General features: G+C 37.2%; 1 protein-coding gene across 1 annotated transcript in view; it reads right to left on the bottom strand.

Annotated features, from left to right (window-relative positions):
* The window catches only part of EBF1 (EBF transcription factor 1), a 467,727-nt gene that overhangs the window by 325,991 nt on the left and 126,455 nt on the right, over positions 1-15,281 (bottom strand). The window contains exon 10 of the mRNA XM_044659847.1: positions 12,996-13,025. Within this exon, the coding sequence (XP_044515782.1) occupies positions 12,996-13,025 (30 nt within the window). The remainder of the gene's footprint in view (positions 1-12,995; positions 13,026-15,281) is intronic.

Here is a 15,281-nt window from a genome sequence, read left to right as displayed (position 1 = left end):
TCCATGACCCTATGATCACTGAGGCTCACTTACAGTCAATATAAAATGTTTTTCCTAAGGAAGGCAGTGAATTTCTCAAGGAGGAAGGAAAGGAGATTCTTTTGAATTACAGGAACACATATTTGATCATACTCAAACTTGGAAATACTTCAAAACCATTATTTATTTATTTTGATTCAAATCTTTAAGAGAAACACAATTTTCTTCCTCTTGCTTCCTCTTCAATCTCTTTAAAAAAAAGAAAAAGAAAAAGAAAACATATTTTCTAGGCTGTTGCAACTTTACATGCTGAGTACTTGCCTCGAGCAAAATGTCACAGGCAACTTATAAATGAAGGGCCAAATGGAAAGACTGAGAAGTTTAACTACAGCCACATGAGAAACACTATTGGGCTGACACAATGGGAGTGGGTGCCTTTTTAAAAAGGGGGCTTGTTTCAATATGCTTTTGACAGTTCTAAACTACTGCATTTGCAAATATCTTCTGGGCTTCCTGGAAAGCTTTACCTGCAATGGATAGGTTGCATCTGGCTAATTTGGGCTACTGGCTGGGTTTGATTATAACAACAGGAGAAGCATGCAGTGCATAAATCAGGATAGGTTGAATAGATTCTACCGCACACATGAAAGCAAGATGTAGTCTAAAATAGTTGATGCTATGTTTACATTTCCCTCTTACACCTGAAATAGCCTGTCAGCCAAAGGCATAGGCAATATATTATCTCCTAAGGCAAGGGAAACCAGCTGACAAGAGTATGGATATCTTCAGAAACCTGGCTTTAACTTACTGTCAAGGCAAGATCAAATTGGCCCCTTTTAAGCAACACATGAGCTAGGCTAACCTAACCATTCATAATTCAGCAAAGTAGAGTCATCGTGTTGACTTTTTCTCCTCTGCTAGTAATGTAATAAATAGAATCTGGAAACTCAAGGGTCCATATTCCTCCTTGATGAGAGTACTTAGTTCCCATCATTGGTAATGGGACTTAGACTTAAGTATCCAAGGGTAAAATAGATTTCTTTGTTGGTTACTTTTCCTCTTCTACCCAAGCATAATTTCATACCAGCCATAGTTAAAATTGGTCTCTCCCATAATAAATCACAAGGAATGTAAAATAAGTGACTTCCCCCCTCCCCAAGTTGGCCTACATCATTTATCATTCTGTGGGATTTGGAAAAAAAAAGGCTATGTTTTTATTGCAAAGCATTGTCATTACAGAAACTAGAAAAGAAAATATTGATCACAATTAGATCATATATTAGCAGTCTCTGATGCTCTGTAATGCTGAGGTTTTCATCCAGGATCATTCTCTCCTCTGTTAAAATTCTGGACCAGCAATTTCTTTTATGTTAGAATAACTAGTATGAACCCATAAAATGTAACCTAAAAATGTAATTATAATTGCAACACCAAAAGCAAGCCAATCAATATCTTTGCGATTCTAATAGTTTCAAGCACTATTACCTTAACGGTCTCACATCACAGTACTGATTAAAGAAACATTTTGTCTTTTTATCTGTATGGAATGGCGAGTGTAATCACTGAAGCATAGAGAGCTAAAATATTTATTAGTGAGTATACATCTTGGTTCAGGCAGTGAATGTCAATTTAGGAATGGAAAGTTAAAGCATAGCTCTTAGTTCAATCATCTCCCTTTTCCTCTAGAGCCCTTGGTGTGTCCACTCCAACCAAAGAAAATCTCAGAAACAAGCCTTGCTGCCAAGCACGGAGGCCTGCTTTAAGTTCTCCCAGGAAGAGCTCTTCTCGTGATATTTCAGAACCAGAGTTCAAAGTGGCAACATCAGTCAAAGAAGAACTACTCCCATGATGCAAAATGAAAAACAAACCCATCATGGCACATATATTTATACATATATATATATATATTCATATATATATATATATATTTCTTTTTTTCTTTTCCCACTCCAAAGACTCTAACCATCTCCTCCTAAAAAATATATATATATAAATGAGCCAGTTCATTTTCTGTATGACACTTTTAGACACAATTTTAGGTCTTATTGTTCAACAGAAAATCAACACATGATATGTGAGTCATGACCTTACTGGAACCTTTGCATAATCTGTATTTATAGGCCTTAAAATATGGGTAATTATCACTTAAAATTTCCCTCTATATTATGATTACTAAATGATTACTCAGAAATCAATTATTTCAGAATTCATGGTGATGTGCTTAACTTTCCTCTCTGCTAGGAACAAACCAGACATGGAATACTGTCATTTTAACCAAACTATACTAACTGTACATATTTAGAATGTACCAACCAAGAAAATATACTTTTAAAAAATTAGCAGCTCCGTCTCATCTAGATCTCCAAAGGCAGAAAGAGATTCTTCTCTCAGTTACTTGAGGAGTGAAAAATTTAGGGCCAAATCAAATCAGAGGTATCAGAACAGTTGTTGAGTCGATCCTAGCAATACATAGAAAGATAGACTATCGATTTGTTAAAAAACGTAGATGGATGATTCCCTGAAAAAGGCAGAGAGGTAGTCCTCCTTGGGCAAATAAATACATTTTTGTGACTTGTAACAACACAACAATGTTGACCTCCCAGTGGACCGTACCTGAAGAGAAACTAGTTTAATTTTTTTTTCCCCCACTGATTCCATAAGCAAATACTAAACCTTAATACATTCTGTAGATTAGCTTGGGAGAGAAGAGAGACTGGGGAAAAGGACAGAAAGGGGAAACCCAGCCATTCTGTCTTAAAAATTAAGTGAAAATGCTAACCTTGTCATACCTAGGATGGACAAAGATGGCGGGGGTGTGGAAGGGGGGGAGGGCGTTGCTGCACCTACACAGTCTTCCCATGGGTTAACTGGCATTTCTAATACTTTTCACCTAGTCTGACTTGACAGATGCCTAACCTTAGCTACTGAGTGGAGACAGGCTGATGGGCTTTGGCCATACAGGGGGAAAATTTTTGATGCTTCCCACTTATGACATGATTGATTTTCTTTCAACGGCCCTTCACTTTGGGATGTGGCGAAGGCTGCCTCACTGAGCCCCGGTGCGCCCTGACCCCGACACATGGCCGCTGTGAGGCTGAAAACTGATGACGGCAGAAACCTAAAAAATCAATAGGCCCTGTCAGTCAGGGGGGAGGCGAATGTCTTTTAAAAACCCAATCACGACATGTACTTGCTGCACAGTGAGGATCTACTGCACACTCGAGAACACACTGAATTTTCCGTTTTATTTATTTATTTATTTGGCTTTCTCTGTTCTAACTCCATATTTTTTTTTTACCTTCTTTAAAAAAAAATATTCCTTAACCTTTACTGCAGCAAAGGAAAGGAAGCAAACCATGTGGCTCCCGAGGTCGGTTCTTCACGATATTAACAGGAAAAATTCCCTGGAAACTATTTGAATAGTATGAAATAAATAGAGTACCTTGCAGCTGCCAACATAAACACTGACATCATTTTTTTCGACATTATCTGGAAAGAATTTAGATATAGGGCTTATAAGTCTAAAAACACATGAGGGCAGAGCTGTTTAATTCTTTTTTTGCGAGGGGCAAAGAGCATTGTTTGATTTTTCTTTTGGGGTTTCTTTAAGGTGAAGGAATTGAAAGCCTTTAAAAAAAATGTCTGGAGTCCTATGCTGCTGAACAGCAAGCACTGAGGGAAACACTCAGTTTCCATGCAGGGTCAGCCTAATCTACTCCATTCAGGGAAGAAGAAAAATCAAATATTCAATTCTTTCTTTAGGAGACAGACAATGCAAAAGATGGCATTTAGCTTCTTAGTGATCTGAGGGGAACAAATAAATATCAACTATGACAAGCCAAAAAAGATAAGAGAAATATCATCAGCACAGGGAAAGAAAGTGAAAAAGAAAAAAAGAAAAAGAGTTCCCTAGGCAATAAGGAAACAGAACAATGTTAAAGACAGTATGAAAATATTTATTAAAGTTATATACACAAGTTTTCATATTTCAGGAGCATAGAAGAGAAGCTATACATTCAGAGATGGAGATGGGTATACTGTGTATTATCTTAAAACCCACCAAATAAAACACCATATATTAAAAATAAAGCAAGTAAACAAAATCAGTGCTTGGATTCCCAAACTAAGTCCAATTAAAGGTTTCTTTATGGCTGCGAACCTGACAAGCTACAATTTCCCCCCTGTTGCAGTGGGTGTGTGTGTTTTAATGTAATATTAATGAGCCAGGATGGAGGGTCATAAAAAGTGATAGGTTTTTGCGATGGTAAATTATAAATCGGTATTGATTTTTCCCGGCACTAATGCAGCCAGCTTATTGTAAGACACCACAGGCAAAGTGCACTTTATCAGATTAGACTGGAGCCTGGTATCAAATATACATGAGAAAAAGGATGCATTTGTGAGTTAGACTAGATTCCCCCCCCCCCAACAATGCATGAAAATTTTAAGGAAAAAAGACAAGGATATAGGGAAATTAAACATTCTAAAGATTAAAATTATTAAAATTCTGAAATTGTTTCTTTAGGATACAATTTTTTTTTCAGTTTTAAAAAGATGTCCAAAAAAAAGTCTAAGGATGCTCTCATTTAATTTGTAGTCAAGTTCAAAGCTGACAGAATGGCAAGGTTTTAGTCTCTTCAGCCCTTCTAATCTTTGCATACAATACTGCACTAATTTCTACCCACAAATTATTGAGATGTTCATATTATAAGGGAAAGTTGATTTTTTTCAAATTACAGAGTTTCTCATAAACTGACTTTTTACAGTCAAAACATCTTCTTTGAACTCTTTTATGTTCTAATAAAAAAGGAAAGAAGGAAGGAAAGGAAGGAGGAGAGGAAGAGAGAGAGAGAGAGAGAGAGAGAGAGAGAGAGAGAGAGAGAGAGAGAGAGAGAGAATCCATTTGCCTCAACAAAGATGTTATTATTTGTTCTTACTCAAAACATCAGTCAGTCCCTGGAATCACTTTCACTTCTCCAGTGTCAATAAGGAAAAAGTTTGCACCCAAAGTGTGCATTTGTCTCCTGTTCTTTTGTGTGATTTCAACTCCTGCTTTGTTGAGAATGCTAACAGCCCTGTTTTAAAACACTTCACAACTCCTTCCTAATGACTATTGGCACTCCTGTAAACAATCTGCCACTTCCCCTATTGCTTAAAGGCTAAGCCTTCACCATACAGTCTCAAGTGGTACTCCAATACTGAGACTAAGGTCCTTAGCCAAAACTTCTTCTCTCTCTGTCTCCATGGCGTGAACAACATTTTAAAACAATCTCCAAAAAAAAAATCTTTTTTATAAAAAAAAACCATGTGCTATTGACAGTTCATTAACAAACATCAAAACCCCACAAGCTGTTTACTAAAGAACGTTACTGAAGTGAAGATGTGTGAATATAAATAACAAAGGGAAAATGGGGGTGGGAAAAGGGAGAAAACATTTCTGGGCAGTGGAGTTTAAAATGCATTTTTATTTTGTTATGTTTTGCTGCTGAAAGATCATACTTTTGAAAAATATATTGCCAGAGTATCCATAAGGAGATACATTTGTGCATTATAAATCTGACAAAACTATGAAATAACTGGAATCCTCCCCGTTTTTTGTTTTATTTTGTTTTTTACTTCCTTGTATAGAAAGTTACTATTAAACACTGCCAACTATAGTGGAAAGAACATTTGGGCAGAAAGGTACTCAACTAACTACTGATTTGGGGCAAGTCACTTAAACTTGTCCTTCAATTTCCTCATCTATTAAATGGGGACAAGAATACTTACTTACCTCCCAAGGTTATTGAGAGGAAAGCACTTGGTAAATTGCAAAGTTCTATGTAAATGTGAGCTATTATTATCAATCTACATCAGATTACTTACTATTTCTAGAGTCTGAGGAGAGGTCACACCCAAAGCTAAAGTTACAAAAAGCCAGACCCCAATCCTGAGGAACTTAATATCCCAATTGGATATAAGTAGAATCAGCAAAGAACCCATGCTATTCAATAAGGTGTTTTTCATTTGTTACATCAGCTAAATGTTTCCAAATGTAAAAAAGAAAAGACCCTCTTGTTGCTATATTCCTACACTGAAGTGACTCCTGCAATTACAGGACTAGGGGAAAATATTTTAAGACAAGAACAAATCAGGTAAAACCTAATAAAGCCAAAAGGAAATTAGAAAAATAGAAGGTTATTTCCATAGAAGTTTAATCTTTTCAATGAAAACTGATCTTTATTATATGTCAGATCAACATTTTAGAGTTCTTTATATGAAGTTGCAAAAGTGAAAGCAATACATTTTAACCTATGCTAATTTAACTTTATTAGTGATGCCAAAATCCTCATTTACATTTTTCATAAAATCATGCAGAGATTTTTGCTGCTTTAGGGATAAAGCTAATAAACAAATACATAAATTAGTGTATTTTAATTAAATGTTATTCCATGAAGTAATATTGTATACCACTGTTTAATACAAAAACAACTTTCTTACTTAAAATCCAATGCAATATTAAAATATTAGAACTCATTAAAAATTAATTTAGAAAATGCTTTACCAATGTTCCAGTACTTTGAGTTCTGTTTCAGAGGGTTTATTTTGTTGTCATACAGATGATGTAATTAGCAAGCTCATGGCCAATGAGAACATTAGAAGGTATCTAAGGTTACTTTACATAATTGTGATGCCTGCCTTAGAAAAAATCACCACTTTAAAATATTTTAAAATACTAATAATGCTGCTGGTGTAGTGGTGCAGAGTTTCCTTTTAAAAAGCAAAGAGTTTGCCCATCATTAAAGAAGGCAGGGCTGAATTAATGACTTTAAATCCATTTTTAAATATTTGAAATATTATATTCATATTTGGGCTTGGAAATGCACTGTGCTCACAAAAGAATAAATGCATCTAATGTGATTTTATTATCAAGGTATGGCTTGAGGAGGAAGGTTGGGTACAAAAGACATTAGCAACCAGTTCAAACCACAAACTAATTGAAAATTTGCAAAAGCAGCAAGTGGATTTTAGAACATAACTGTAAGTTAAATGTCTAAGGCCAATAACTAATAATCTCCTAAAAAACAGAGTCCAAGTTTCCCCACCAAAAACAAATGCATAGCTCAAGAGGATCTAATAAGGTACATTTAGATTTGCCATCTCAACACTAGCTTCTCCTAATAAAACACAGGATGGGGTGGGTGTGGGGCAGACGGGGGTGGGGGTGGGGGGGGTTGGTAGAGGAGAGCATATAATAATACTATTTCTACAATTTCAAAATCTGGGTCCCAAAAAGACCCAAAAGAAAAATATGTATCATGGTCTAAAATGATTCTGACTCCTTCCTAACAACTCAGGCATGAAGTTTCTGATTTTCCTCAAATGACCTTGACAAAAGAACTAAAATTTTCACTCAAAAGAAAATTGCAGAATCTTATTGTCACATATTCATGAATTTAAAGCTGAAAAGGACCTAAGTACGGTCATCTAGTAGAAACCCCTCTTTTATAGATAAGAAAACTGTGACCTAGTAAGGTTAAGTGATTTGCCTGAAGTTACACAACTAGCAACTGAGGCAGGATGTGAACCCAGGTCTTCCTGACAAGTCCATTTTCCTAACCACAACACTATGCCAGTTCCCTTGCCTGCACATTTCCCTTAAGCACCTTATAAAAAAAAGATGCCTCTTTCAGAATCCCTATGTACTCACCTTTACATTTTTTGCTCCTTTAGAAGCAACCTGGATAATTCAATTCATTAGGCATTTATTATTTAGCATTTACTGTACAGATGGCATTATGTTAAGAAATTTTAGGAGAAGAGAAGAAAAGAGGAGAGGAGAGGAGAGGAGAAGAAAGGACAGGAGAGGAAAGAAGAAGACTGGAAAGAAGAGGACAGGAAAGAAAAGGATAGGAAATGAAAAGAAAAGAAAAGAATAATTTCCTGCTCTCAAGGAGCTTACATTTAACTAGGAATAATCCTACTAATCTAATACCTATCCTAGGTCATACAGTTTCAATCCCATGCAGCTGAACACTTGTTAGGTGAATTCTGACTTTTCATTACAATCAAATTACTCTAACAGCACAGAAGGTGGTAAAACAGTACAAGGACTCCCTTCGGCAGCAATGATTGAAATTCTGTATCTTTCTTTCATTCTGTTGAATTTCTTAGTAATTGAGAGACATGAAAGGGATGAGGAACAAAAGGACCTGAGGAAACACACAGAGTTGTTTTGTGTATATAAATGTGTGTTTTGAAAAGGTATATTCACGTATCAACCTTCTTGAAAGGATAATTGACTCTATATTTCTACTAAAACTATTTTACAGCATAACCCAAGTTCTGTTGAGGCCATATGTTAAAGGCAGGAGGTATCTATTTCCAATATCGGTGTGATGTTCTCTAGAGTGCTATTGATTGTGCAGTGATGGGAAGCTATAGGACAAACCTACACTAATTAAGCAATAAGCCCAAAGACTACCTACCTTCAATACCGTTTGAAGGCACATTTAATTATTGCGTGGATGCAACAACATGGAGAAGAACATGCCATTTAGGTAAATGTATCAAAGCGTATTGACCAAATGACTGTGACTCCCTATTGGGTTTAATGTCTTTGGAGAATCAAAGAGAATAAGAAACAAATATTTCGAAGCAATTTGGAAAATGAATGTTACTTCATGGAGGGTCATGTGAACTATAACTGTGAACTGTATCTTTAGCTAAAATCCAAGACAGCCCTCTGATTTAGGCTAGGCACATTTCATAAGTATCTAAGAGTTGTTTCAGGACTTATTCTGGGAAAATTTTCTACTCCTGAAGCACTTATATATTATGTTTTAATTTTTATCTGAAGATATTTGGTTTCATTTTAGTTTGGAGTTGGTTTTTGGGGGTGGGGGGAGATGCTCAGTGACCAAAGTATCCCTCAATTGGAGAAAATAAAATAACTTCAAAATTTCCAAGAGAAATTCACAATTTCAACAGTGTGGATTTTCTTTCTACTGACACAGATCACTTCTCCTATGGCTCATATTCTGGTGAGAAGCCTCTCTGAACTAAAATGGGCTGGTCCTTAGTCCATCACCAAGCCTAAACACTTAAGTTTTTCATTCTCTTTAAGAAGAATTGCCAGACTCTGTACTTCACTGGCTTTCTCTTTGACACCATAGAATTATTATCTATGGAACCCAGATAACAACAATGACGAAAAGACATTAATACCATCATCAGGCATTTTCAAAGGAAAGCTTAGATTTAGTATTGGTTTCAAATCTCAGGAACTTTAGCAATTGTTCAGCCACACCTCAAATCTCAAACTTAACCCTCAAAAAGAAGAACACATTAGAAATTTACAGGAAGGCACACTATCGCAGCCCAAGTCCCATTTCCTGCCTACCTTCCATCAAATAAACAAAGATGGTACTACTGACCTATTGAGGAAACAACTAGTTATCTCCAGCATGGTAGTGGATAGAGATCTGGCTTTTCAGCATCAAGTCTTGCCTTTCATATATATTTTCTATATGATTCTGGGCAAGTCACCTCTTAGGGACTCCCAAGGAATTCTTTAAGACTGAAACAAGACTCTTTTAATAAAACTAAAATACTCCTGGATGTTTGCAAAAGAGTTGCCTCTCTGCCTTAGTGAAGGGAATTTCTTCTTGGGGAAAAATAAAGCTAAGCTTTTCCCTTAACAAAACAAAGCTTTATATTGGACCAATTCAAGGAATATCATTATGATAATTTTGCCAGTACCATGTCTTAACACCAGTTTTAATAACTACTTCTTTGTTCTCATAACAAGATTCCTTTCTTTTATTTTCAGCTTTCCATTTACATTACTGTAGTTACCATGTATACTATTTACTTGGCTCTACTTACTTTACTCTGCATCCGTTCATATATATCTTTCTATGCCTCTCTGTATTGATCACACACATCATTTCTTGCAACTCAGTCATATTCTATTACATTCGGTACCACAATTTGTTTAGCCATTCCCTAATTGATGAGCATATGCTTAGTTTCCAATTCTTAGCTATTACAAAAAGTGCTGTTATAAATATTTTGTGGTTTATGGAAGCCCAGTAATGGAGTCTCTGGTTCTAAAGTTATATATATTTTAGCTTCTATGTCTGCATAATTCCAAATTGCTTTCTAAAAAGGTGGTCCCATTTCACAGCTCCACCAACAATGTATTAGTCCCTATCTTTCCTCAACCCCTCCAACACTGACTTGCCAATTTTTGCCAATTTACAAAGTGTTTAGTGACACCTCTGGGTTATTTTGATTTGCAGGTCTCTTATTATCAGTTATTTGGTACATTCTTTCATACCGATTCGTTTCTTGCCTAATATTTCCCTTCTTCAACTTAAAGCCCTTAGGCAAAATGTATTCATTGTCATTAGTCATAGAAGTTTTACAGAAAACTTTCCCATTAACTACATATGAAGATGTGTTGCCTTGGTGCTATTCATAAGCAACTTAACCCTCTTTTTATCTTGGAAGTAATAATAATAACTAATATTTATGTAGTACTTAAAGGTATGAAAAACAATTTGTATATTATCTTTTGACTCATAAAACCTATCTGTGAGGTAGGTGCTATTATTATTTCTATTTTGGGGATGAGGAAACAGAGGTTATGAGAGATTATTAGTTGTCCAGGGATATACATAGGCACCAAGTCTCTATGAGGTATTCCTGAGTCCAGGTTCAGCATTCTGTCTACTTCATTACCCATTTGTCACTACACTACACAAATAGTGGAATTGTGATTGGCACCCCTGGAGATAGTACTAATACCAAAAATACAAGAAGTCTCTTGAGCATTGTCCCTGATTCTGCCTAATAAATAGGAATAATCACAACCACACAGGGTACTAGGAGAGGCTTTGAAGGTCTTTAGATGCACGTTAGATGTCCACTTCTCAAGAATGCTATACGGGGTCTTAGATTTGACCTGTCAGCCCTTTCAACTATCAGATTCTATGATTCTGGGAGTATGGATAATAGAAAATATGACTAGAATGGAATTCAAAGAAATTTAGTTTCTAGTACTGGTCATCTTAGATGAATTGCTTACCTTCTCTGGCTCCCTGCTTCCCCTTTTATAAGGAGATAGGGTTAGATTGTATGAGCTCTAAGGTCTCTTTCAGCTCCAATAGTCTATGGTTTATTAGATAGTAATTTCTTTTCTTCTTTTACCTAATTACACCCTGCTTCTCTCTCATAAAGTTTTGGATCCAAGTATACTCTCAGGATTTCGCTGATGCGATGCTTCCCAAATCATAGTCATCTGTGAAAGTCATTAACATGCTGTTTTCTCATTCTTCCAGATCAGCAATAAAGTTGTTTTTATTACTAGAGTGGCAGAGTCTAATGTCTACAGCCCTAGATAGGGCGTCCAAAGTTCCACTTTCTACTGTGGTTCCCCCTGGAGGAGGATAGAAGCAAGATTTGATTCCCAGATTGGGTCACCCGCCATGTTTTCAACCTACGTCAGACACTCTCCCTCCACCCAGTAGATGGAGGCATGAAACAAAGCATCCTTCCCATGGTGTATCCTGCAGGCCACGTCATTGTTTCTTAGGGTAGCACCCTTCACACAACACTTATACCCTTTCATCAATAACTTCCTGCACTAGGGATGGCGCATTAGCAGAGATATTCTGAGCAGTCATACTCTTCCCATCCAACATAGGTGGCCTGGGGTCAGTGGGATAAAGGCATGATAAATGCAGAGCCACAAGCCATGATGCCTCTCCCAAGCCCTGTCTCCTTCCCCAACTTAATTAAGAAACAATATGTTTCCTTTCTCTCTGCTTTTCCCTTTTATCGTCTTCCCTCCCTATCCCATGGAGCATTTTTAACCTTTACCTTCTATCTTAGAATCAATTACTATGTGTTGGTTCTAAGGCAGAAGAGTAGTAAGGGCTAGGCAATGGGGGTTAAGTGACTTGCCCAGGGTCACACAAATAGAAAGTGTCTGAGGCAGTTTTGAGCCCAGGACCTCCTGGCCTGGCTTTCAATCCCCTGAGCCACCCAGCTGCATCCTGTACCATGGAGTATTGAGAGGGGAGAATGGTAGGAGAATAGATTGTGGGGTAGAAGGGAGGCCACAATAGAGAGATCTCTCTCTTCTTCACATAGAAACCAATAGATCTGAATGCTGATGCTTGTTTGAGGCAAAACTAGAATTGAAAACTCTTTCAGGCCTAAAAAAAATCATTCATCTCTACCTACCCCTAACTCCCTGACCACCACTATAAATGGTAGAATTGGGTTAGACTTACTGAAATGTCCCTAGAGGGAGGACAAAAAGCACAAAATGCCAAAATGTATGCTATTTCAACTACTCTCTTTTCCTTGGATATCCCAAATATATCTTTTTTCAGCTTAATAAACATACTTCCCTCAAGGGCCCAGTTACCCCCCAAACTCAGAGATCTTGGGGAAAGACTGATTGGTTAATTAGGTAGCAAAAAACATTTTTGCAGAGCACTACACTAATAATGTTTCCTTGTGTTTAGACAGCACTTCTGACTTTTTTAAAGTGCTTCCAACAACTCCAATCTAATTTTATCTTCAAATAACTCTATAAAGGAGATAGAAGAACAGTACACTTTTCTGTATGACAGATGAAAAAAACAGGAGCACAGAGATATTCAATGACTTGAGCATAGTAACACAGCTTATTAGGGGCAAACTAGGTTTTCTCAACCTTGGGAAAGTAGAAAGAACACTAGTTGTGAAGTCAAAGAGTCTTAAGATTAAATTTTTCCTCCAATGCTAATTCCCTGGGTAACTGAAGCCCCAAAATCTACTGGTATGGAGTACCGATCTCCCCTCATTAATGGAGATCAGTACCCCAGGCCTTCAGGAGGAGCCAAACCAGATAGAATTGGTAAAAATCAAAGAAAGGAGAGATCTCTTTAATTCTATCTTGTCCCCAACAGAGGCATGGGGCACTGACCTCCACCAATGAGAAAAAAGTCCTAAACCATTGGGTTTGGGTGTTCAGGTAACACCTTATGTCCTTGGGCAAGTCACTTACTTTCCTTGGTTTGAGGCTGGACTAGATGACCTTGGACATCTTACCCAGTTCTAAATCTATGATTCTTCATATTGTTCCAAACCTTGGGGCTGAGGGCCAGGGAATAGAAATAAGCATAATAAAAATATCTCTACAGCACTTTAAAATGTACAATGCATTAATATTAGCCTAATTCAGGCAACAAGCCAGTGAGGTAAGTAGGGTAGCAACTAGCTCCATTTTATAGATGAAGACTAGAGCAAGGTCACAACTATTAAATAGTGAAGCTTGGATTTGAACCTAAGCCTTCTGATACAAAGCCAATATGATTTCAACTATGCCCTTCAATTTTTCATGTAGATAGAATAACAATAAAGAAAGACATGAATTCATATTAGCTAGTTATAGGCCTAAATGCTAGGATAGAGGGTAAAAGAGTGATATTGGAAAGAGAAACAGTGAAATAAGAAGAGAAAGAACTGAAAAAAGCAAGACATAGTTTTATATAGATATCAATAGAAATATATATATGTGTGTGTGTGTGTGTGTGTGTGTGAGTATATATGTATATATAGTCAAATGATGCCTTCTCTAGTTTGAGGAAGGGAGGAGGGTACCTGGAAACTTTAATGTAACAAATAAAGAAAGAAATAAAAAAGAAAGGTTCCAGAAGAGGCAGTATGCTGGGAAGACCAGGAAAGGCTTCCTAGAGATGGTGGCATCTGTACTGAGCTTTTGAAGGAAGCTTGATATTCTAAGAGGTGACGATAAGGGGCTATATTCCATGACTAGAAGGCATGTTCTTCCACCTTGAATCAATTTGGCAACCCAAAGGGGAAAAGTACAGAGAAAATTCCCAAGAGGTGAAATATTTCTTTACACTAAAGGTTTGTTAGTGGACCTAGCCTCTGATCAGTCTGTCTGATGTAGGAGATGTTGAGTGGATAGATTGGAGTAGCTGGTTTTATTGTGTATTTCTTTAGGGCTGCTGTTCCATACTGGTGTAAGGCACTGAAGTTTTAAATAGTCCCCCATTGTTCTTTGGAGATCTGGTTGAGAGAATATATCAATAGTAATATAAATGTAGAGCAGGAACACACACCCCAGAAAAGCTGGACTAGGGCAACAAAAGAGAAATATACTTTGTCCCCTTCTGGCTTAGGAACAAGAAATAAAGAAGAGGTGGGGGAAAGGCATTTGGGGTTCATTTTTCTCCATCCCTGCCCCCAGGTTGTCTAGTGAATCCAGGCTTAGACTCAGTTCCAACATAGAATCCCTTGGCAGGTGATTGTCTTCCCTACACCCCTGATCTAACAACAGAGAATTATGCCTTTGAGGGATGGAGAGGGACATAGAAAAGTGTCCTAGTATTGGTAAAAGAAGAGCTTCTTTGTATTAAAGCAATGTCCAGTGAGATGCACTACCTCCCTAATGGGAACCCACTCCAAGGCCATCTCCAATCACATTCCCACCTCATATCCCATTAGACAGCTCAGATAATGTCAGTTGAGTAGCTGCGGGTAGCAGCACTCTTTCTTCCCTATGTTAGAAGGAAGAAGAGAAAAGAAAAGGAAGAGAAAGGAGACATGGCTAGGTTTCTGTGTGCTTATAGGTTTATGTGAGCTTCCTCTTCAGTCTGTAGTTCAGAGGTCAGGCTACCTATTTAGAATAATATGTACAATTAAATCTGAATGTGAGTGACTTAGATCTTAATTTTAGGATGTCACTCCAGCACAAAATCAGTGGATTCATCTTATGAGACTGGAGAGCAGCCAAAAACCTCTCCACGTCAAACAACTGATACAAATGGTTATGAGGATCTTGGCAAACGTCAAGCAAATGCTTAGTAGCAATGCTCTTCATAATCCACCACCAATTAAAACCAAACACAAATGGGCTTCTATGATCAACACAGCTGTTCAAGGGTAGAAACTGGCCACAGCAGACCAAATCCCCCAAAATGACAATTACATACTTCCTACTCACAATGAACACCTTAACAACCTGAATTGACTCCCACAAAAGCACAATGAATTCATCCATCTAGTTAATAAAATACAAAGAGCCTTCTCCTTGGACTACACTATATAAGTCTATATAGTCAAGTCCAAGTCTACTTTCTATATAGCATTGAAAGATACACAGAGAACATGTCCTATACAACCAACTTCTAGGGAAAGGCTTTTCAAGACTCTTTATTGAGGGATCTGGGAAGGTTTCTGCCTAGGACTCAAGCTGACAGATTTTATTATAATCAGTAAAATGATGACAAGGCTGGTCA

The sequence above is a fragment of the Gracilinanus agilis genome, chromosome 2, assembly GCF_016433145.1.
Source record: "Gracilinanus agilis isolate LMUSP501 chromosome 2, AgileGrace, whole genome shotgun sequence".
Classification (NCBI taxonomy): domain Eukaryota; kingdom Metazoa; phylum Chordata; class Mammalia; order Didelphimorphia; family Didelphidae; genus Gracilinanus; species Gracilinanus agilis.
The sequence above is the reverse complement of the archived record's forward strand: the minus strand, read 5'-3'. Positions and strand labels throughout refer to the sequence as shown.